Source organism: Vanellus vanellus, assembly GCF_965231255.1.
Source record: "Vanellus vanellus genome assembly, chromosome: 18".
NCBI lineage: Eukaryota > Metazoa > Chordata > Aves > Charadriiformes > Charadriidae > Vanellus > Vanellus vanellus.
The window spans coordinates 11,156,861-11,181,369 of record NC_138923.1 but is presented as its reverse complement, the minus strand read 5'-3'; the positions used below and the strand labels follow the sequence as shown (position 1 = coordinate 11,181,369).

General features: G+C 51.3%; 1 protein-coding gene across 1 annotated transcript in view; it reads right to left on the bottom strand.

The window, feature by feature from the left end:
• LOC309679428 (carboxyl-terminal PDZ ligand of neuronal nitric oxide synthase protein-like) overlaps positions 1–22,613 on the bottom strand; it is a gene marked incomplete at its 5' end in the record, with an annotated part of 36,870 nt that extends 14,257 nt beyond the window's left edge. The window contains 2 exons of the mRNA XM_082492738.1: positions 18,496–18,567; positions 22,509–22,613. Coding sequence (XP_082348864.1) covers positions 18,496–18,567; positions 22,509–22,613 — 177 coding nt within the window. The remainder of the gene's footprint in view (positions 1–18,495; positions 18,568–22,508) is intronic.
• Positions 22,614–24,509: the final 1,896 nt, after the last annotated feature.

The window sequence follows — 24,509 nt, the reverse complement described above, 5'->3', positions numbered from 1 at the left end:
AAGCAGAAATCGACGGGGGAGTACAATAGGCAAGGAGAATGCTGGCAATGTACCCAAAGCCTTTTTTCTCATTTAAATTAGCTCCTTCCACCATCCAACAAATTCTCTGTCGATAGCGCAGCCTGTTCCCCACACAGTGACCCAAAGGGGGCCGGGAGCTATCCCAGCCCCGCTGGGTTTCTGGGAGTCCCTGGAGGGGCAGCAAGGAAATGTGACCACAGTTCATCACACAGGATTTATTTATGTATTCCTAGTTCTGCGCTTTGGCAGTGGTGTCGCTGCCGGCAGAGCCAGGCAGGACTCCCTCCGACTTCTCCAACGAAGCAGGTTTGTGCTCCAGCCCTGGAGTCGGGGCCGTGGTGCCGGGCCGTGGCTTCAGCTCGGTTGAGGGGAGCAGCTATCTGCGCCCGCCTCTGCGCCGGACCGCGGGTCAGGGCCCACCGGTGGCCGCAGGCTTCAGCTGGACCAGCAATCCCCTTCCCTCCTTTTCCAATTCTTCTCGGGAACTGGCCGGTCAAGGGCTGAGTTTACACGTTTGAGTGTAACCCCCTCTGTCCCCTTCCTAATCTGAGTGCAACCTCTGGTGACTGGCGTCGTGTCCTCCCCCCTCTTAGCACCATCCATGGGGTTCAGAACGCTGGTGGTCACCCACCAGAAGGTCCCATCACACTCTCCTCCCCAGGACTCCCGTGTGTTGGTCCTTTCCTGCCTGGCAGTTCGTGCAGATAACCCCCAGGAGATGTGGGCAGCAGGAGCGGGGTCCCCGGTGCAGCCTGGGGAGCTCCATACATCCCTTCCCAAGGACTCCACCTAAGCCACAGGCTCAGTCTCCACACAACCCACCCGCCAATGCCAACATCCCTGGCCATGGCCTGAGCTCCAGAGACCTGCTTACAGACTAAGCTTTGATTAGTCTTGGCAGGAAAAACACCACGGGATAGACTAGCCACAGACGATTTATTGATAGGATTACTGCGGCCGGCCTGGAGCCGGTGCCCTGCGCGCGCTGGATCTGCAGATGCCGCTCAGGTGCAGGAGCTGGAGACAACTTGTTGCATAGCTGAGAGGAAAGGAATAACGGGAAAATCCAGACTATACACTCAAAATCTCCCCAGCAGACCAAATCTATGGTACACAAAATCATCTGCTTCCCAGCACTGGCTTGGTCAGGCAGGTGGGTAACTGCTCCTTCAGCGCTGGAAAGTGGAACCAGAGGTACTCGTATGTTGGCCAAGGGGCAGGGGATAGACTCCAGGATTATAGAGCCCCAGCACTTGGCTCTAGCTGGAGCACAGCCCTCCTGCTCCAAAGCCTCCCACCGAGCCCAGCTGCCTTGCTGGGACCACCTCTCAGTGAGCTGTGCTGATGCCTTCAGCCCTTCTCACTTTGGCCACGTCACAGCGACCAGCTGTGAAGGGCAGTGAGTGGTCCTGACCAGCCTCACCTGGGGCCTCCACCCACCCCCCACCCATGGGCACAGGAGCTCAGCTCTCAGCCTTCAACTCCTTCTTGACTCCCACTGTAGGGTCGTCGGTCTCCAGCTTGGCTACAGCCGTGCCTGGCCACGGACCTGCTGACCCCACCATGCACGCTGACTTTCCGGCTTTGCCATGGATCTGTCTCATCAGCATGGACCCGCCTGATCTCCTGGATTCTTACTACCTGGGGCCTGCTCCGCTCACCTGGCTCAGGTGCGATGGGATGGGCCCTGCCTGCTGAGGCCCCTGCCCTACCAGCCGCGTTACCCGGGCTGCCTTCCGGCTCCCTCAGGCAGCAAAGCCACCCGGGCTGCTCCCTGTCCCCAGGGCAGTGTGTGGCCCCTCACAGCTGCCTGGGTGCAAGGACATGCACGAGCACCTCACTAATGAGGGCTCCGTTTGCCAAACCCTTCACTAACGCCCACGTTTGGTGGTCAGCCCCTCACTGCAACTGGAGCTGAGCAGCGCTGTGGATTGAGGGGGGAGGAGGGATGAAAGGCAGCGGAGGAAATTGCAAAAGCCTGAATTAAGATAGGAAAATATTTGCATTTCTGGAGTCTCCTGTTTGGCACTGTCACTGCTATTTTAATTGGTCTGATCTGCAGGTCTGCTTGGACCTGTGCCCCACGACCCTTCAGCCACCATGAGGGCACTTCAGCTGTGCTTAGCCGGTTCCTGGCTTAGCTCACGACTGCAGCTCCAAAAGCAGCCCCTTGAAAGTTGCCTGTGGATGGAAAAGGGTGTGCGAGCTCAGACCAGTCCCCCAAGTCCTGGCTCTGGCGCTGTTTCAGCTCTCTGCAGAGATACAGGTGTTCTCTGGCTCTCTTTTCAGGATGCTCTTTAGGGGAGAGGGTTCTGGAAGAGGGAGCACCAGGGACGCTGGGCACGCCTGGCCTGGCTGCTTCCTGCTCACTCCTGTTTTGGCTTTGGAGATGCTCTGGGGTGATGTGTGTGAGTGAAGCCACAATAGTGCTGCGGGACTACGGGGAAAAGATAACCCCTTAGGAAGCAGTACCAAGTGCCACCCTCCTGCCAGCGCTTTGGAAGCCACAGAGAAGCAGTTTGTGGCTAACAGGAGAGCAACCTGTGGATCCAGGCTCTCCAGACACTCCTTCGCAATGGAGCTTTAGGGCTCCGATTGTGTTGAAATAAAGCACTGACAGGTTGCTTCAGCCCAAACAGCCTGTGTGCCCTCTGCGTCCCCTTGCAGACACCCTGCCTGCTATCATCCCACGCTTCTCCTGCCTGTCACCTTGGTGGAGTGAGGGTTCACGGAGAGACTGAGGTAAACAAATCTCCAAGCACTGTTTTGGGAAAACTGTTCCTTTCAGGGAAGGAGCTGTACAGCTCAGCAAAACATGCCTGGCGATTTTCTGCTTTCATAAATATTCAAACCCAGTCGCACTGGGAGCTGACTAATCTGAAGACCTTCCCTGAACAGAGCTTTCCAAGCTTCAAATTCTTTTGCAGACGTGGATCCCGAGCTGTAGCTCCTCCCTGAGGTGGGCAGATGTTAGCCAGTCATACAATCATCATAGAATGGTTTAGGTAGGAAGGGACCTTAAAGATCATGGAGTTCCAACCCCCTGCCCTGGGCAGGGACACCTCCCGCTAGAGCCCCAACAGGGGAAACTGAGGCTGGCTTATTCATCAAGGGTTCGCCTGGCAAGTCAAGGCAGAGCAGAGAGCTGAAATCAGGAGTTTCCAGCGCCCACTCACGGTGAGGATTACACATCCACACTGCACGGCATGTATGAACTCGTGATCCCCAGCGGGGCCGCAGTCCCCACGGCCACCCCGCAATCACCTATGGAGCAGCTCAGGACCCTGTGGCAGGTTGGCCGGGGGGGGAGCTGGGCTACGGGGTGCCTTGAGCCATGCGCTCTCTAACTTTGAGAGCCTATTTACAGCATAGATGGATTTGGAGAGAAACACTAAACTGCTCCTTAGTGTGAGGATGGAGAAATGCAAGCAGGTACCCACTCCCATCAGTGGGAACTGAGGTGTGCTCCTCCGCAGCACGGTGCGCAGACCGGGTACGACGCCCCACCGCTCGGGAGGGCTGCGGTCCACCAGCTGTACCGTGTGGCCTGAGAAAGTCAGGTTTCTAGGAAGGCTGCCCTAAATGCCAACAGAGAGGGGGTTACCATGGGTTGCCCTTCAGTTTGGTCATCAAACCTTTAAGGACCTCCCCCCAGGCTTCTGTCTGGGAGAGAAGGGGCTGGGGCAGGGACGGGGTGGCTGGTGGTGCTGCCCGAGCTGCAGGCACGGGGCGGGCAGGGGCTGTGAGGATGCTGCCTCCGGTACGGCAGTTGGAGGTTGGTCTGATAAGGGGGAGGCAGAGAAAAGGGCTGCCTCTTATGCAGGTCTGCTTTGCCTTCTGAGGCTCTGCCGAGCATTCAGACGGGCACGTTAATGCAGGCCTTCCTCTTCACCCCCCTCCTCCCCAGTTTCAACAGACCTTATCCTTGGGAGGTCTCAGACTGTTGGAGTCTCAGGCAGCCTTTAAGGGCAGCTCGATCCTTCCTCCTAAAGGTGAGGTGGTGGAGGCAAAAGACATGGCTGGAGTTCAGATGTTCCTCTGAGCCAGTCAAAAGGACGTGGAGCAAAGAGTGGTCTCTCCCATGAGGGAGAGCAGAGCTCCTGCAGGTGATGGGAGCTGGTGGGGAGACCAGCACTGGCAGTGGTTCTTTAATCGGTCTCTTCCACCTCTGAAAACAGGCAGACTGTTCCGGAACAAAGCTTCTTTGCCTGCTTTTAAAACAGGGTGGGATAAAAGCAGCCTTTTCAAGGCCTCCTCCCTGTTAAAGAGATATTGTGATACCGCCGAGCTCCATCCCAAGAGGCACAAGCAGCCTCGCAGCCCAGCGCAAGGTGACATCATCTGGCCTTTGGTGCCTCTCTGACAAAAGCACCATTGTGTGACTGTCGCTTCCAGGAACCCCCTGCTGTCCCCAGGTTTAATAGGGAGCTTTCCCACACACAGCCCTTCAGCCCTTGGCTTGCCAGGGCAGCCCAACCCCAGCTCGCAGCGAAGCAGAGTCTTATTTTCCTCTCTACCTCTATTCACTTTGCAGGAGAAAACAAATTACCTTCTCCATCCGCAGTGCTTTGGATGATTAATTAGTTTCAGTAATGAAGTAGTGTCTTGGGACCCCACCCCAATAGAGTCTCGTGTACCAGGCACTGAGTGCACAGGAACATGAAAATGGTCCCTACCTCAAAGACCTGACAGATTACTGCAGATAAAAAGTGCTAATTTCATTAGAAGCAGGTCAGATTCACCTGAAATAACCCTTAGAAGTGAAACTGCAATTATACACTGCGACACCTTCAAGTAATTCAGTATTTCCCTATAAACATCGGTGTCAAGAGGCCCTGCAGAGAAGGTCCTGTTTTTGTACATATGATGTTTCATATCCTAGTTGCCCTCCAGCCTGGTATGTAGGACAAGAGGCGAGCTAGGAGACTGATTTTTTTTTTAAACCTTGTTCATCAATGTTCAAACAACAAAGCTCAGAAGAACAGGAGCCAGGACTCTGCGGCAGGCTCAGAGCTCCATGAAAAAGCCTCAGACCCCCTACGTGGCTGTGGGAAGGTAACGGAGTATTTCGTGCATGGGTTTCTCATCCACAAAGCAAGGATGTTCATTTTCTACTCCATTCGTTCAGTTGTTCTGGTTACAGCCAGTCCCCTGCTAAGTGACAGCTACCCAGCACCTAGCCAGCAGGGCCAGGCTACCAGATACTGCTCCTACAAAGACACGAGCAGGGAGCAACCGAGGATTTCTGCTGCTCACTCCAAAATCCCCCTTGTACACTCGGTCCCTTCCCGCCCCTCCCCGTGAGCCTGACAGGCCGCTAACGCAGCGGCACATCAGCCAGCTGTAGGAGCCTGGCAGCAGGGGAGATGCTCCTTGCCCCCTTCGGGGTATTACGGCTAAGCTGCGCAGAAGGGGAAAAGGAGCTGATGCCCCCAGAGAAGCAGGACAGGAGAAGGGACAGGGGTGGCTAACAGGGCTGCTTTGCTCTGTCTCTGGGAACTGGTGTTTATTGCCTGTTTGGAGACAATAAAAATTGAAAGCCAATTTTTAAGTTCTGTGGCTCTTCGCAGGAGGGTTTGCGACAGTTGTTCTTCAGGGAGCAGCACACCCGTTCGGAGCGCGAGCAGCCTGTGGTGTGGGAGCCGGGCAGGACCCACCACGGTGTGGCTGTGCGTGGGGTGGGGGCTCTGGGGGTGCTTAAGGGGGGCCCTGGCAGGGGCTCACACTGGCACAGCACAGACAGGGAGAAATCCTAATCCCACTGCCGCGCTGAGGCTCTGACAAAGGCAGGTGCCAGGATTTCAGGCCTCTAAATAATGCAACACTTCCCTCCACATTTATGTAATGATGCTATTTTAGTGCAGGTAGTCCAAGTGAAGGAGGACGGCAAACCGGAGGCGAAGACAGCTGGAGAGGCTGCTGGGCCAGCCCTGCTCCGCACGCGGGGACGGAGAGGAACCGTCAGTGCTCCTGAAGCTCAGCACAGGCAGGTGAGGTTCAGGTATGGAAGACGGAGGAGACAAGACCCGTGTGTTAAACCAGTAACTAAGTCAACCCAGCCCCTGCTCCCAAGAAGTCCAGGTGTGACCTATGGTGGTTCCCCACTTCCAGCACCCACGCTGCTCTGCAGCCAGGAGCAACCGCGCAGCTGCAGCCTCCTCCTTCAAGCCTCTGACTTCAGGATGCGGGGGAGGGCGATGCTGCGCATGTCCACCCAGGGTGGATACTTATCCAAAGGAGAAGGAGGAATCTAGTTTGCTGTTGAGAATCTGGAGAAGCTACATCTGCATGACTAACGCCCGCTTGCAGTAAACGCTGCAGGGAGGGACCATCTCCTGGCTTCGAAACTTGCTATCGCACACCATATGCATCTTGGGTGCTGTCTTCTGCTGCTGTCTGTGTGGTTTCTCCTAGGGAGATTAGCATTTTCTTTGCGTGTCTACAGCAGAGGTAGGAAGCTGGACTTGGCACCTCTATCTCTGAGGAAGCAGAATTCAAGCTAGAATGAAGACTTGATCTCCATTTGCATTCAGAAACAGCGCTTGATTACAAACTAGAGCAGAATGAAAATGGGAGGGATGCTGAGCTGCCTAGTGTGCTGCTATGTGCAGACCAGGTTTCATGCCTCGTTTGCTAGGTGCAATCAGGCTTCGTTCTCTTTCAGGGCAGAGAGCTCTTTGTTAGCTCAAGCCCTTGGTGCAGCCAAACCTTTCTACTTCTCAGTGCCAGCAACTTTCACGAACAGCCTTGCTCTGTATTGGTCTGAGACAGTCAGCAGCTGAAATAATCTGCTTTATTCCCAGGCAAGGAGACTTTTTCTGTGTAGCTGTTAATACTATTGATCTCCAACAGTTCCACTTGAGAAAACATTTCTTACAGAAAGCCCAGTGACTTATAGTCGGCCTCCGAGCGCTGCACAGAAAAGATGTGTCTGCATCTGAGAGCACCAACAGTACAGCAGTTCCAGCCAGGAACACGCCATTGAGCCTGGAGGGGGTCAGTCACCGTAGGGCCACAGGGACTGTGCTTGTAAGGTCTATTAGTAAAGACTTGGCGTGCAGTACTGAAAGATCCTGCCTCCTTAGTAAAATCAGCAGCATCAGGTCTGATGTTCAGATGCAGCTATTAAGAGGGATTTTCTAAAGCACACAATTGCTAATTCCCACTGACTTCAGAAGGAATCTTGGTTCTCCTGAACAACACACAGGGCACAAATGTCATTTGAAATCTGCCCAAGAGCTCTTGTACCATGCGCGTTTCTGGAATACAGCAAAAGCGAAGACAGAAGGGAGCTCACCCCTCTCCTGCCAGGCTGCCCCCGGGCAGGCATCAGTCGCACCCAGGTACTACCCAGACGTGAAGACCTGAGCAGCGCCAGGCGCAGCGCGGTGGACCTGCTGCACTCGCCACGTGGTCCTTGGTTAGAAATTATTAAACACTAATAAAATTACCAATAGATTATGGTAACCCTTCTTGGGTTCTCCTCAAATTGTCCATAAAATCTTAAATTTGGAAACAAGACTGTTACTATTAGAGAAAGAAAATTCAACACTAATTGTGTCATTTCCAAAACTCCAGAATATTAAGCAGTTCAAGGACTCTGTTAGCCTCAGGGGAGCTACTGAGGTTAGTGAATCATGACGAGAGAAACAGCGTGGGTTTAGACAGTGGGAATTACGGATAAAGAGATTTTTATGGTATGGGTATTTATTGTCACAGAGGTCTTGTCATCAAAACTATATCAAAAGGAGCTACAAAGAGTGGGAACCCACCTGGGTATGCTCTGTTCGCACTGCAAATGCAGTATGACGTCCTGTTGTCCCCCTGCTCAGCAGTGACCAGCAGCCACCCTCAGGGCTGACGCTCGGTTCCACTTTCCTGTCACCTGCTCTGCTCCCCACTGCCATTCCCGGTGTCCCTGCGCTAGCAGTGGTGTCAGCAGATAGGTGTGAAGCTGTGGACATTAATGCATCCCGCGCTGCTCACATAGAGGTCGATGATTAACCACAGTGCTCCCTGCCCCAGCTTACAGCTTCTCCTGCCCTCGGCTTGGATGCAAGGAAGCAAGATGAGTGGGAAAACAGCATTGCCCTGGGGGGGCAACAACATGAAAATGAGAAAATGTGCCTGGGGTGGAAGTTTAGGCCCCATAATCATTAACGGCAGGAGCACAGGCTGCAGCAGGACTGCACTGGTCCACGATGGCTTGGGGTCACTGAACCTTAGTGCTTCATGAACTGCATACAGCTCTGCGGTAGGTACAGGGGATTTGGAGAGGCAGCAGGTGTTGATGGCAGACACCAGCGTTTGGGCAGTTCTACCAAAGGACGCACGTGCCCATGGACCTGTGTGCCTTACACCCTCCTGGAACCAGCTGTAAATGCCTACTCCTGCATCACACTGCATCTAGTCTTAGCACGTCCCATTGCTCTTCTTCCCGTGACAAAACTATCTTTTTAGAAAGCAAACCCTGGAGCTCAGAAGGTTTGGTGGGATTCCTGGGGGTACGCCGGACCTGGCTGTGCAGGCAGCAGGGCGATTCGTGTCCCTGGCCTGCGACGCTCTCGGCAGCGCGAGGGGCCACCTCTCCCTCCAGCAGACCCACTGCCTGGCGGTCTCTGCAGCAGCAGAGTGACAGAAGGATGGAGGAAGGGGGAAGTGACTCGGGTGTCCTGAAAACAGTCAGGCGGCTGCCAATTAGTCCAAATAACCCATCTGGCCCAGGGAAAGGCCATTTAGAAAATGTCTAATCACGGCTGCAGGAAAGAAAGAAGACCGTTCCATAATGCCTTTGAAAAATCCCTGCTCCCTCATCAAAGTATCCTTCCCTCCAGGGACCCAGTCAAGATTTTTATTCTGTAGATTTATCACAGAGTTATTTGGTCAAAACATGAAGTCGCTTGTCAAAGTATTATGTTAAGTAGCACCAATTCTGTTTGCCTTCAGGCCTCATTTAGTACAGAGCAAAAGCAGAATGAAGAAAGCAAGCACAGAACCGAGCTATTGTTAGCAAATCTAATTTTACCAGGGAGAATTTTGCCTTGTGGTCATGGTACCTCAGGGTCCTCTCTCCTCAGAACACCAATCCGTAAAGTACGAAGGGCCCTTGCATTGGACAAAATCAAGACAGCATCTACAATGGCACCCGCTGTTGTGGCACTAGGTCTGGCCTTCCTCCCATGTCCAGTGTGGACACTCTGACCCTAAGAACCAGCAAGGCTGAGGTCAAAGCATGAGGTTACACCATAGCTACGAGCTGATTTTTTTTTATTTTTCCCTGCATGTACATAGCTTCACCGATGGGACAGGTTTAAGTGTTCATGTTTGCATGGACCATTCTGGTTTGTTGCTGTTCCTGGAACACGTTAACCTGCTCTAGTGGAGGTCAGTGCGTGCGCTTGTATTAGCCGCACAAGGAGGGTCTCTGCTTCGCCAGCGCAGCAAAGGCACTCCATGCCATGGGCAACCCCAGCTTCTGTGCCCTTGCCCATGCAGTTGTTCTGCCCATGCAGAATAACCGCTCTGGTTACCATCTCAATTACGTTTTTTCAGGCACCAATAAAGAAGCAGCTTTGCGTTGTGGTTGATAGTTCTACACCAGAATGTAATTTGAAAGCCATTATATTTCACCTCTGTAATACTCTACAACCAGTAACATAAGTGTTGAAAAAGGTACTTTATTTTAAACTAGATACAAGGTTTGCAGAGATCTCAGACACTGATATTTTAGCTAGTGAAATCAAATGCTTCAGTAATATAATGATAATACCGTTAAAGCCACTTTATTTTACAATTAAAAGGTACGTGCCTCATTGCCAAGATTCAGCATCAGACAAAAAGCTCTGTCTTGTTCTATTTAGTACTAACATTTTAATTCAACTTCTATCTATTTAACTGCTGCTTTTATTAGGCTTCAACTAAACTCTGATCCATCATGACTCTTATGCAAAACAATATTAATATGCCTCACTAGTTCCACCCCCTCGCTGGAGAAGCCATCCAGTTTTCAGCACTCTGCGGAAGGCATTAAAAGGTCGCTGTTGCTTAAAGATGACACATTCCACTGACTGATCCCTCCATCCATCTGTTATCAATCAGACATAGTGCACTCTCTGAACAGGGCATAAGAACCGAAACATCTATAATCACCAGTCAATTCTCAAAAACTGGGTCATAGCACGTGGCCACTGAAAAAGCTCTAAGCTGTCTTCTGTGGTCTGTATTCACAGCTGGACCACTCCCCACTCATTTCAGCTCTGAAGTTAAGTGGCAGAAGATAACTAATTGTTATTCTGTGGCAAGAAGTCCAGGGGTGATTTAGGGTTGGAGACGAGCAGGGTGGAAACCTTGCAGGAGATTGTAAGTCGGTGGGGCGGCTCTATGGCATGGGGAGACATCCCCAAGCAGCGAGCAGAAGGCTGGATTCTCGTGTCATCTCAGAGGTGTTTATTCCTCTCCTCCCACTCAGGATGTACAAGCAGAGCATAGTCAGTTCTCCACCATAGCTACACAATGCTGCCTAGAAACACTGTGCATGACGCCACTGCAAAAACACCTCATTAAGAGCTTCTTCCCTTTATGTTATGATAATACAAAGAGCAGAAACTGGATAAAACAAGCTTGGGTAAGTCTGAGACATGGCAGACTCAATTCTTCTAGAAAAGCAGCTTCTACATTTTAAAGCCATTTCTTGAGTTAATGAAAATTAAATTTTCTGTAAGGCTAGTAAAGCAGCATATGCATGAAACACACTTGAGCTTGCCAAGGTGACCATGGACTGGAGAACACATGTAGAGAGGCCTAAGGAGCTGCACCTGCATCACCCATCCTTCCAACCCCAGCCTTCCCCTTTCCTTGGACCTTCACAGCAAGGGACCTCTGGGAAAGATAGTTCCACCTGGTGTTTTGGCTAATTGGGGCTGCAAGGCATACTGGGAAAGGAGAGAGGCTATAAAACTCAGTGGCAGGGTAGGAAACCCTTTCTAGAGGTGGGGTGGGAGCAGGGTAAGAAGCTGTGGCTCTATGGCTCTGCCTGTTGCAAGAGGAGGCCCTGTGGTCTCAAGTTGAGGCCACTTGTTTTGCCTGGACAAATGGGTTCTTGCCAGACCTTCTGCCAGAGGGATCACCTCCTTCCTTCGCATCCTGGCAGCAACCAGTAAGTTTGTAAGTAAGACTTGTAATGTGGCTGTCATCTCCTAATGTGAGGTGGCTTCCTCTCTCAAAGGCATCTGTCATGTTGGTTATCTTCTTAAAGGCCAGCAAACAGACTGTGGGAACCAAACTCGGGTGCTGTTTGCAGTGTGGAACAGTAAAATGCTTTTCAGTAGAGCAGGGCACTGAATACTAGTAGTTTCAGTATTGCCTGCCCTTGTTAACTAGTCCTCTTGCATGAGAGGGCGAAGAACCTGCTAAGGGGGCAGGAGTGGTGAAGGCTCCAGCAAAGGAGCGATAGGAAGGGATGCAAAATGCACTGTATCATGAAAATGGGCTAATGTGTGTGTCTGGGCGCAGCGGAGACCCCTGTGGAGCTGCTGCCTAGATGCTAATTACAGGGTTCAGGTCCAAGGGTCTCTGTCTCCACACCCAGATCTCCTCCTCTGGGGTAGGAGGAGGTAAGAGGCTTCCTGGCATGGCCCAGGTGGGACCCTCTGGGCATGCTGCAGGACTCCTCTGCCGCCCGGGAAGCCCAGCCTGATCCCCATCCCTGTGCAGGAGACTCTGCTATAGCTGCAACAAATAGAGGAAAACAAACTAATGAGGCATTAGGGCTAAACTTAGATGCAATTAACACTTAATTACCATCCTGAAAACACTTGCTGTATTTTGCCAGGGCCTGGAAAGGTAAAACCAATTAGCTTAATCTTGTGTGGTAGAAACCTTAAACTCCCTCAGATGCCTGTCACGGATGGGACCCTGGCAGTAAGGGGTGTTTCTGAGACAGCAGTGCCTGGAGCTGAGCAGCCCTACAGGTGGGTCGGGTAACGGGACACGGCCCTGCTCGGGGCACCAGGTTCGCGGGGAAGAGAAGGGATGTATGGCAAGGATGCCTGGAGCCAAGTCATCCCCTCTGCTCTTGACGCCCTCGTGCCAATGTCAGCTTTCTTATTCTGCCTGCCTGAGAGACTGTTCTTCTCTGTGCCCGGAGCTTTGTTGTGTTGCCTGGCAGTCTCCAGATGGCAGGTAAAGTTGCAGGCAAAGGTGTGTGGGCTGCTGCACAGAGACAGAAATACAGAAAGATCCAGAGAGTAGGCAGAGGACACAAAGCCATCCATGATCAACTGTAAACCTCCTTCCAAGCCACTAGTGTGAGTTCCTCAGTTTGTTTTTTTTTTTTTTTCGGTAGGCTTGTAGGCTGTGCTGAGGAGGATTTACTGTAGTCTGATCATGGTACTGCCTGTGTGAAGCTGCACGAGCCTTTCTTAGGCCTCTGCTTTGGAGAGGAGCCAAAACTGACACCAGGCTTTCTGCAAAACGTATCGGAGCAAGTTTGTACGTGCTGATGTATACTTGGTTTGGATACCTAAAACCACTACTTGCTCCTGGAGGCTATTGGCGCAGTCTAATATGTATCAGTGTAAGCAACCCTTGCATGGTTCTCCAGAGAAGCAGGTAAGGTATTCTAGAAAAAGATGCTCTCTTGGAGCGTACTTTGGGGTAAATACATTGTCCTTTTGGTATGGGGAAAAGGAGGAAAAGAAATGTACAGGCTTGGGGAAGCTTGTCTCTCTGAAGTCCTCTTGTCTTCCCATAAGGTTTGCTGTCTGCCTGTACGCTTGTCAGTATAAATGTTGATCGGACCCATGATCACAGCATGGGACTATCTTCTACAGTACTGGTCCTCCTGGGATCTAGTGAATGCCACTATGTGATGACAATATTTATTTAAGGGCCTTGGGTGAACTGACATGGCCCAGCTCTCGTGTCTGTAAAGAATCCAGTAAAGGAGACTTGGTTACCAGCATAGACCATTTCCCCACCACCACCGTGTACAATCAACTGTGCCTTTACCTGGCTCGGGGTGTGCTAGCAGTCTGGAGCAGATATGAGATGCTTGTTTTATACTCTAACCATGTAAGAACTGACGTCTGTTTTTCCCGCACCTTCCTGCAAATGAAAGGAAGGTGCATGGCATTCTGAGAACTGAAAGGTCCACACCAGCAGTCTGAAGGCTGCTGAAATATTTTAAAATGTTAGGATTGTTTTCTCTCACAGCACAGGGCTGTCATTAGCTGATGCTCTTCCAAACGGGCTGAAAGGAAAAGCCCTCCAGGAACTGTAGCAGAACAAACTCCCATCCAACAACAATAGATCCTGGCACGCAGCTCCAGAGGTCTATACCAGGGCAAGTGCTCCAACAGTTTGCACTTCCACATTTGAGTCTGCCTCAGCTGCAGCGGACCAAATAACTTCATTAGAGTGGGAGAGGCTGCAAGGACTAACCAAGAAACCCAGCAGCTGGGAGTTCAGCTTCTATCTTTTTTCGGTACTGATCACAACTCCAGCTTAGACTAACATGAAGCTGGCAGGAAAACTTAGCTCCAAGCATAATAGCTCAGGAAGGGCTTACAGACAGAATATATCACAGGAATCTACAGCGGTTATCTTGGTCAACTTTTCTGCATTAAGAAGGCTGTCTGCCTGGGAAAACTGAAGTAACTGGGTTCTAGAAGAATCTCATGAACAAATCTATTAAGTATCTCTCTCTCTGAAGTCTGCCACACAGTGATAAAGTAAACTGAGATGGCTGAAGGCAGTCACCCTGCCCTCTGCCAGCTGTCCCGCTGGTTCCTCCTCTTCTGTAGCAAGAGCAGACAAATGACATCCATAATTGTTCCTGAACCATTGTAATTTACAGCCCGGCATGGCTTTAAGTGTGAGCTTCCGTTTTTGAAGCCAGCCCCGGTATCAGACTGGGAACTGCTGCGGTGCAGGACAGGCAGGTTCTGTGGGGCTGTCCCTGCCACCTCTGCTTCACAGGGTTGCACTGTAGGTTGTAACTTTTACTCATGCTGATTTAAACTGATGTCATGTCACGCTTCAACGCTACCAGTTGATATCTGGCAGTCAATATGACTTATAGTGTGGCTAGATTGCAATTCCCCACTAGAATATCATGTGGAGAAATTGCAAACCGTTGAGGCTCTGCTTAAGAGCACGGATGCAGCAAGAAGGATCAGGATAAGCGGGAAACTGAAGTGAGAACCTGGTTCTCATGCCAATGAGAACTCGGGCATTTCTGATGTATCCTACGTCAAGAGTGATAAATGTTTCTGCTTCTCTGGCACGCTGGCCTCTGGGGAAAGAGACTTCTCAATTAAATTAAGCCTAAGAAATATGGAGGTAACAGAAGAAAGACATTAGCCTGGATGCCTGCCTCCTGTTTGTCATCCTGGTGCTTGGATGGGCACAGCACCAGTTGGCTGTTCCCTTATGAGATTATTAAATAATCCAACATCTGGCTCCTTTCTGAGTGGTAATATCTGCTCAGGTCCAAGCTAGACCTTCCAAACAGACCTGAAATTTCTAGGCTTCATAGAATCTTAAGTGCAAATTCCAAGGAAATTGACTCTGTGCCTTAAAGGTAATTAAATGGAGTAACTTGGGGAATTGCTGGCAGCAGGCAGTCTGTGGTGATGACAGGCTTTGACACTTACTCCTACCATGTCCTTGTACAACTCACCACTCAAAATAGCAGCATTTCGCTAGGGCTGCTTGACTGGCTGTGAAGTGCTGGACCGAGGGTAGCGTTGCTCTAGAAAGGCAACAGCTGACTGTTTCTCCTCTGGTCAGTGTTAGCTCTCTGGAAGCTGGGGAAGGGATGCAGGACATGTGATGTTAACCCTTCTCATAAAGTCACCCGTTGCCTGGTCTCCCAGGGCAAGATTTCCCAAGCAAGCTCAGCAGCTTCAAGGAAATGTTTTGCGTTTTACAAAACTCATCTTGGCCCCTAGGCCTGTACCCACAAGCATCTTTAGCACACCTTTCCTGTTACTGTTTCAGCGCTGCAGAGACTCCACGATGTCTTTCCTCTTAACCTCACTGGGAGCCTTCACCTGGCTGAGGGGAGAACTTGGCTATTTAGTGGCTCGCTGGCAGGCAGGCAGGCGTAGTGTGCCTAGGGAAAGGGTGACCCTGCTGAATCGGGGAGCTATTTGGGCCCTCGAGAAGGACTTCCACATTCTTCACATTAGCTGCCACTTCTGTATGAAGAAAGATCTTGTATTGTACGTAAGCTTGCTAGAGTGCTGAGAAGGCTCAAGTATCTGCAGATGAATCCACTTCAGCAGAAAGCCAGCTCCAGCAGAATGCTGACTCTGATCGCAGGAGCTTGAGCGGGTGCTGCCAGACACCCAGACCGGGATGGCCTCGGGCAGCAGGAGACAGCAGATGCGGCACGCTGCTTCTCCCTGGGAGGTGGAGGAACGCCTGCCTGCACTGGTGCTCAGAGCTGCGCAATGAATTGGACTCTCATAAACAGCAACTTGACGTGCCTGTCAGAGCACAGGGTACTTATTTGAGCAGTAAACTAATTTCATCACCTCCCCTGCCAGTGCAAGAGGAGGTAGAGGGATTAGTTTGAACTCTGACAATCGTATAATAACATGGCAGCTGTATGCAGCTAATAATCCACTGGGAGGATTAGCAAACTTAAAGTTGTCTAGCTCTGCATAATGGGAAGCTAAGAACAGCAGCTTCCCTGCTCTACCTATTGCATTTGCATTCCCTCCAGTGGAAGCACAGAACATGATGAGACAAGGTTTTCCAGTCTGTTATGAAATGGGACTCTAATGTGTGACTAATGGAGTATTGCTAGCAATTCTACAAGCATCCATTCACTCAGGAATATGGATTTAAGCTTTACTATGAGAGTGCATCTTAAGTACCTACTGCAAAACAGCAGATCGCGATTTCAGCAGAATAATGTTAAAACGTGTCATTTGAGGCTCTCTGGGAGTAACGTCCTATAGCCTGTGTGCTCTGCGTGGCCTGAAGTCTGCAAGCAGACCGCTCCGCTAACGCATAGAGAATACCACGGAACTCCTCCCAGGTTCCCTGGCACAATTCATATGCAACTGGCAAAAGAGCTCAGTACAAAACACAGGACAGTCAGGTGCCAAGGAGTAAACTTAGCAACTGAAGCTGCTACTTTTCTTACCACCCTCTCTCTCTCCCGACACTCTAAGGACGAGTTTGAGTGCTAGGCAGCTCAAGGTTTTTTTTTCCCCTGGGGCAAGCACTTTTAATCACAGACTGCAGACCAGAATCAGACCTAGTAGTAGGAAGGCAGTTTCAGAGCTTGTATCAATTTACTAATGAATAACTAGAGTAACCAACTCAGTCGGAGCATGGAAAAATACAGGGCTGGGACTCCTCACCCTCCTCCCTGGTCCCCTTCTGGGGTGGCAGAAGCCATGAGTAACAGCCTGCCTGTGCCGTGGGCTGCCCCGTGCTCACCTGGCTCCGTCACCGACTGCTCCAGTGATGGCGCACACTGCCTCCTCCCATGTCGCAAGGCACAGAGAGCAGCATAGGAAATGTTGTGCTGGGGCTTGTACTGTGCGACTTTTCTCTTCCGCTCCAGTAGAGAATTCCAGTGGAACACTGGCGTGCACAAAGGATGAAAGCTGCAGCACAACGTGCCCCTGCCAACACTTGGCAGGGCTGCAGGACCTTTCTCGCTCTTGCAGTGCAAACAGGCACTACCACTCATAATAAGATGGTAGCAAAATTCTAGTTTCTAGCTTCTTCCAGTGTTTCCTCCCAGTTGCAACTGGTGCTGCTGAGAGTTCATGGGAAAAAACTCTGGTATAGACAAGGCCTCTGCATGCAAATGAATGCTACATAAATAACCCCCATCTTCCCTCAGTTCCTAGGTTGTGTACTCTATGCACTAGAATTCTCTTCAAAGACCTCCCAGTTCATTCTTTATGCTCTAATTAAGGATCAGTGCCAATTAACTATCTTCAATAGAGGAGCATCTTCCGCTCAGCAGCCAGGAAGTGTCTGAATAAGATCCTGCTGTACAATACGCACATGAAAAGGGAAGCCCTCCCTTTTTGGAAAGGGCTCCCAAGATTAAACCCCTGGTATAGAATACAGGATGCCTACTTTAAAAATATTGTGTGATAAGATTAACTGATGGCATCCATGAACGCAGAGTGGTTTCTTACATGCCTCACATGGCACCCCAGCATGTTATTGCACTACCGAGACTCTGAGCTAGATACCGTCATGGCAATAGCAGGTGTGAAAACGGAATGCAACACTTTCTAGAAACCGATATTAAAGTACCCTCTCCTTTTTCTTACACAGGTGGTGTTATTCAGTCAAAGGTCAGCAGAAGTGCAGCGTCAAATCTGGTATTGATTCAGATCAAAAATTACCAATAGTCATGCCAGCTTGTAAACTGCCCTGGTAGTCCTCACCTATTGCCTTTGCTTCCTACAGATATCCACCTGTTCCATAAATAACCAGGCAATTTAGATTGCTGCTGCACTGTGTTCTGAGCAAGAGCTGTGCTAATAGTCTGAGCAGGCAAAGGCAGGGGAATGTCATTTCTGAGCTTGGCTGGAGATGAATACATCAGCTCCCCAGCCAGTTACAGGCTAAGTTTAAAAAGCGCTATTCTAAATGAAAATTAGATGGTTAAACACTATGGGGGGAGGAAGGAAATAGGATAATCCCTTCAAAGCTTTAAATGGAAGATTCTCAAACCTGCTTCAGCTGATGTGAGACATATGAACAGCCTCAGAATTAAGACCCCTGCAAAACTTCAGCCAGGCACAACAGCTGCACTGTCTTTTAGGGTAGATATACACTTGAACCAGTTATACATGAAGCAGATGTAAGCTAGCCACTCTGCTAATCGCAGCTAAATCTGGTGACCATTCACAGGCTGTTCTGAAGAATAAAGGGCTAGAGGAGGAAGAACGCAGACTCGATGATGAGAAACAGGAACTGTAAAACTGTATTGGAGGATGGGGGAAAGCAGCAAATTATTCCATGAGCAGCAGAATCCACAAAGTCTAGTCTGATGGGATTTACATCCATAACATCTGCCAGGCCACTGATATTTCAATATATAATAACAATGTATTTGGAACTGTCAATGAATTCAAGTGCTTTGGTGGAGCAGATTGTGTACATCTCATTTTTCACACACACAAAACCCCAAATAGGCTAAATAAATCTCTTAGGTTCAAGGGGAATCCCATACCTGCTCAGCAGAGACTAGGGGTTTATGTTTGAGTTTTGCTAACTGATCCCTTTGCAGAGAGCAGTGGATGGGTCTATCTTAATATGCCTTGGGACTTTCTGGAGAAGCTTGTTACAGTCCTGACTGCGATGAGATTTGAGCTCCAGATAGGAAGGGTGGGGGGGAATGCAGAACAGCACACTGCAACCAAGCCACTCCAGTGAATGTAACCTTTTATTCCGGGGGGTGGGGTGGGGTGTGAGCTCTTTTGAACTTACCCGAATCCTTCTCATGGCTGCCACAATCTCCACGCGGCTGTTGGGCCTGGGTACGTCCAAGCTACCGATGTACTGAAAGACAGAACAGTGAGATGTCTGTAAAGTAATGCACAAGTTAATGGTGCAGGCTTCTTCAAAACAAACAGCATCTTTCGTTAATTTAATCCCTGCTTGGTTAGACTCTCTTGACCCAGGACTTAATAGGAATATCTGTTGTGGATAACATTATCAAAGTCAGGGAGAAGTTCATGGATTTCTAACATTGGGTGTGAGCTTCTGACCTCATTTGGATTCTGGATGTGCCTTTACCAGTGCTTTGCAGAGCAGTGTCTGTTGCTAATCAAGTCACGATCCCATGGGTCTGAAAATGGGATTGTCCATCCTTGTCATTCCTCACTACACCTGCTTTTAAAAGACATAACTAAAAGCACATAAGAGTTGGAAAGTTGCCAGGATGTGCAGCATCTAGCTTTCCTGGAAAAGGCTCATGATTCTGGCCTGACTATTCAGTCTGGGCCATCCTCCCTCTGGACACCATTGTCCCTGCTTGGTTGGACCAGCTCAGCTGTCTGCAGAATCCTGGTGAATCCACTCAAACCTGTGTCCCACACCACCTGTTTTTAACTATGCTTACAGGACCTGCAATCCTAAACAAGCTGCCTGGCTGAGCTTGCACCAATGCGATAGCGGCTGCCCTTGGCATTGGGTGCCCACAATTAAGTGTAAGCATCAGTCCTGGCAGAGCCACAGGGAGCCGAGACGTGGGCTGAGACGCAGGCAGGGGGTGGGTTCCCAGCACCTCCACCTCTACCACTTCCCCACACCTACAGCTTTCTGCAAGCCAGTCACTTGTTCCCTCGCAGGCGATGCCAGTACGCTGCTGACGCTGTGAGCATTGTTAGGGAAGACCTGCAGGCAGCCAGCTCCCTGCTGCAGGCACCTCTCCCTCTGGTGTGATGGTCCCGTGCTGCCCATGCTCTCCCCTTACACTGGGTTGTAATGTTCATGTGCCAAAGCAGACTCCAGTTGTGCTGCTACTGCACAGCAGTACCTGTGACAGCACACATGGCACAGATGCACAGGAGTGCTGCCCCCACTGCTGCCAAGCAGGAAGGACACAAAGCTGCCAGCTCAGCCTTGGGAATGAGGAAAACACACGTCCTGAACAGTCACCTCGCATGTGGAGCGAAGGCCGTTAATGTTATTAAGTGGTGTAGCTCACAGCTCTGAGAAAAGACTTGCATGTCAAGGGCATGTTGGTGAGGGCAAGAAAAACACCATCTGAGTGAGAGGGTGAGTGGCCCGATGAGAAATGCCAGCGTCCTGCCAGCAGGGGCTGGTGCTGGGTGCGGGGTCCTGCGGCTCTGGCCCCAAGGGCAGGGTGCCGGACTCAGCCCTGGCGGGTTCCCAGCAGTGTCTGTCAGCGCTCTCACAGCAACCGTCACGGCACGGCTGTCACAGGCAGGTTAGCGGCGGGTAGAGGGCAGTTTACAAAGCTTAGTCCCCCTCTCAAGAGCATTTGGTTCATTAATTGAGTCTGGTTTTTTTGAGCGTGTGGTTTCAAGTTGTGGGGTTTTTTGGGGAGTTGTTTCCCTGTGGAAAGGGAAAGAGGAGAACGGGTAGCTAAGGCCCCTGCACACATTCAGGGTGATAATATACATACGAACAGGGATAAAATACTTCCCCAAGAGCAGCCCCATGGCTATCACTGTTACTTAGTTCCCGTTTTATTTCTCTACTGTAATGCTTGCAATGGGTTTTATCTTGAAAAACTTCTATTTAATAGGGCTTTCAGAGATGAGTTCTCCTGGCTCAGTACTTACTGCTCTTTCATTTGCCTTGAAATAAACACCACAAGCAATCTGAAAGGTCATCTGGTTTTTCTGATGTTTCTGTAAATGCCTTTGCAAAATGGCATTTTTAAGAGCAGTTAAGTTCAGCTATAGCCTTTGGTAAACCACAAGAGAGTCAAACCACGCAGACCACGAGAGCTTGAGGGCAGCAGGGAAGGGAGTGACAGAGCCAGGATTTCCCTCTGCCCTGGTGGCGAGGGCATATCTGTATCGCTCCAGATCTGTGGTCTCTGGTTTGCAGGCATCTCCTTCCCCACTCTGCGGTGGCTGTCAGTACAGTCACGGGTAATCCAGACTAATTCGGTGCAGCCGGCTGGCCTTTTGTCTGCAAGCAGAGCTGCAGTGGGGAACAGGCCACACTACCAAACATAAATTAATAGGTGGGGGCACGAGGAGAGGTGGCGACTGCTAAGCCGGGGAGTTTGGGACAATCTCTTCTGCTTTGGCCTTGCTGCAGAGTTTGGGTACTCGTGCTCCCACGCAGAGCCCTGCCAGCTCACGACGCTGTACACAAACAGCCACTTTTCCGGAAGCAGCTCCCAGTCCCGACCTCCTGAAGTTTGTCCCTGAAGATTATAGGGCAAGTGAGACAGTTTGGTATGTGGAGATTAGAGACTAAACGTGGTCAGTAGGATTGCCTGGTGCAGGACACCTGGCAGCCAGCGCCAGCCTTGTCATTGTCAGAGTTGCAGCTGACTGATGTGCCCACAATGAGCGTCCTAATTGGAAGAGACAGACTTTAGAGCAGAACTGAGCAAGCATGTTACTAAGGTAATGCAAACCCCATCTCAGATCCACACATCTTAACAGCGTGTTATCCACTCTCTGAATAGCTCTGGATGCCTGAAGCTGTCAATCCGAAGAAGCCCATTTCACTCAGTTAAAGGTACAGTTGCTTCACATCTTTTAAAAATCAAAATAAGGATTTTTCTTCTTTTCAGCACAGTCTGCGGCATAGCAAATGTTAATTTAAAAAAAGAAATCAAAGATTAATTGTTTTTCTCCCCTACGGAAGAGAAAGATTTTTGAAGTACATGATTAACTGTCTATTCAGATCCATCCTATATCCTGCTTAAATATTACAGTTCTTTTAGCAGGAAAACCAAAATGCACAAAATCCGCATTTCAAAGCTTTATTTGAATATATATGCCCCTTCTTTCCAGCTCAGGAGACAGCAGGCGTGAATTCCATTTCTAATCTGTGTTAGGCCACCTGCAAAGAGGAGAAGGGATCCCTACAGTTGCTCCAGCAAAATGCAATTCTTCTTGTCAGCTGAATTATAAACCCGTTCCCTGCGCTGTCTACAGAATGTCAATTCCAATGGAGTCACTTTCTCAGAGTGATGCTGGCAGTGCACTGCCAGACCGTTCTTCACGATCAATACAAAATTTCTGACAATATCAGTATTTCTTTCTGATACCTGAAGACTGCCCACATTGAAATGACGACCTTGCCTGCCCGGCTTTTGATGCAGGGAACAGGTCAGATGGAAGGAGGCACTGACACGGTTTTTAAGCAGCAGGTAACAGTTTGCTGGTTTCCAGGGGAATAGAGAGCGGTTTCCTCACCGCAGCAGGATGGGGGTCCTGCGGTGCTGCCCGATGGGGGACAGGACAGGCACCCGGTCCAGCGAGGACCGAGGATGCGCGCCTGGCACAGGCGCTGCCCAGAGGGGGTCTTCCCAAACCAGTTCGCAAATGAAGCGCACAAGGGTGGCTTCTACGGATTAAACAGCTGAAAAAAAAATACTAGGAAAAGAGCAAGAACCTGTTTGATTGTGACAATTAACTGTAAGGCTGTCATAATTTGTTGGTGTTTTCTTTAGACTTCCTCAGACCTGGCACACCGTTGCACGGGCAGGGGCGCCTCCAGAGCCGAGCAGAGCCGCGCTGGGGGGCACAGCCAGCCCCGGCCTCGAGCCCCCGCGGCCATCGTCCCCGCGGCCAGCACATGCCCCACCGATGGTGGCCAGCGAGCCGCGGGGACTCTGCGCCCGAGGCCGGTCTGCAACAGGCGAGGGCAAAGGGGGCGGCGGGGGGAGCCGGCCCGGGGGAGCCGCGGCCGGAGCCCCCCCCGGAGCCTGGAAGGGGCGAGGGGCTCTGACAGGCGGGGGGAGGCTCCGCCGGGCCCGGGGCGGGGGGAGCGCGGCCGGGGCTCACCTTGGCCTGGAAGTGGATGCCGTGCTGGAAGGCCTCCTCGTTGTGCAGCGGGACGCGGGAGTCGCAGCCATCGTCCACCAGGTTGTACCGGTTCTTCACCGGCATGGCGGCGGGCGGCCGACCGGCCGCCTCAGGCCGCGGCCCCGCCGGGCATCCCCGCCGGCAGCGCCCGGCCCCGCGGAGCCCCGGGGCGGGCGGCGGGGACGGGGGCACGGAGCTGCCGGTGCCCGAGCCCGGCCGCGTTTTGAATGAGCGTCCGCGGGTGCGAGCGGGGCCCCGGCCCCCGCCGCGGCGCCATTGGCCCCAAGTTCCCTCATGTGATGCGGGGGGAGCGGCGGGAGCCCGCCCTGCCCGCCGCCGCCCCGCCTCGGCCGGCCCCGCCGCTCTGCCCGGCCGACACGGGGGAAAGTACCGCCTTCGCGGGGCCGTGCCCGGCTGGAGCGGCGCGGAGGTTTCCCGAAACGGACCGGCGTTGGCTGACCCGCACGGCGCTGCACCGGCGCTGCGGCCCTTGCGGAGCCTTCGTTGCGGCGGTGCCGGTTGCGGCTATGGCCCGGGCGGCCGGTGAGGGCCGGCCTGGGCCCTCCGGAAGGAGCAGAGCTCCGTGAATCTGGAAGGCGGGTTTCACCTGTAGGTTTCACCTACGGGTTCTCTGTAGGCTCCACGATAAACACCTGCAGCGTCGTGTTGAAGTTTGGCTTACGGAGGTTTTGTCTTTCCACGTGTCGGGGGCTCTCCTGGCCCGGTGGTGCCTTTAATACAGAGGAACACCACCATGGTGTGACCTCCTGGGCACAAAAACGCTAAATCCCCCGTTCTGGGCTGTAAGTGTGTCGCGAGGAATTGTCCCCAGCGCGCCACAGAGCAGGTGTTGCCGTGGTGGTGAGCTGCAGCGCGGTGTTCCTGACGGCAGGGCTCACGGACGGCGTCTCGTCTTCATCAAATTGTTTGCTTTTTTGGATAATGTATCTTGTCAGCAGCACTTGCTCCATTTCCCTTGTTAGAAAATCTAAAAGGGCGATGTATACAATGATAGGACAAGGATTAATTGTTTTAAACTAAAAAAGGGTAGATTTAGACTAGGTGTAAGGAAGAAATTTTTTACGCTGAGTGTGGTGAGACACTGGCCCAAGTTGCCCAGAGAGGCAGGTGATGCCCCATCCCTGGAAACGTTCCAGGTTAGGTTGGATGGGGCTCTGAGCAACCTCATCTAGTGGAAGATGTCCTGCTCATGGCAGGGGGTTGGACTAGATGGCCTTTGAAGGTCCCTTCCCACCCAAACTATTCTATGATCCAGGCTCTCATTGCAGCTCCCCCACAAGAATGGTAGGGTAACACCATTGTGTATGTCCAATGTTAATGTGCTCTAATTAATTAGTATGTGCCCTCTGTCAAAAACCTGTCGCACAGTTGGTGCCCACTGACTGACTCAATATATCGTCAGGATTTTTGCTGTGGGCACAGGATGTTACCACTGTACCTGTGTACTCAGGGTGTTCTTTTCTTCCAGCTTCGTTGCAGTGGTGAAGCACTGCCAGCATGCAGGGGAGCCCCTGGGATGTCGCTCTGGGGTGCCTGACATGCCTGAGCTCTCCACAGGCACCAGCATGGGTAAGGGATGGCACATGCACAGCTGTGACAGCGAGACCCAAGACTTGTCTTCTGGCTGTTATGTCATGCTCTTTGCCCTTTACAGGAATGATCAGAAATGGTGATTGTGTAGAATCCAAGGGGCGGAGGTGTATGTGTGCTCCAACTGATCTCATCTGGGTTCCCCAGAATTAATTTTGGAGTAATCAGTTACAACTGAACGTTCTTGGATACCACCTTTTATGTGGCTCTCACATTACCAAGAGTGAAAATTTTGGCCACAGGCAGATAGCGCGCAACTCCCTGTCTCCGTCTCAGGAGCGTAATCATCATGAGTTTCTTGGCATCTCTGAGGGCTCCTAAGTCAGTGGGAAACGGGAAAGAGCCAAAAATCCAGAAACTTATAATTAA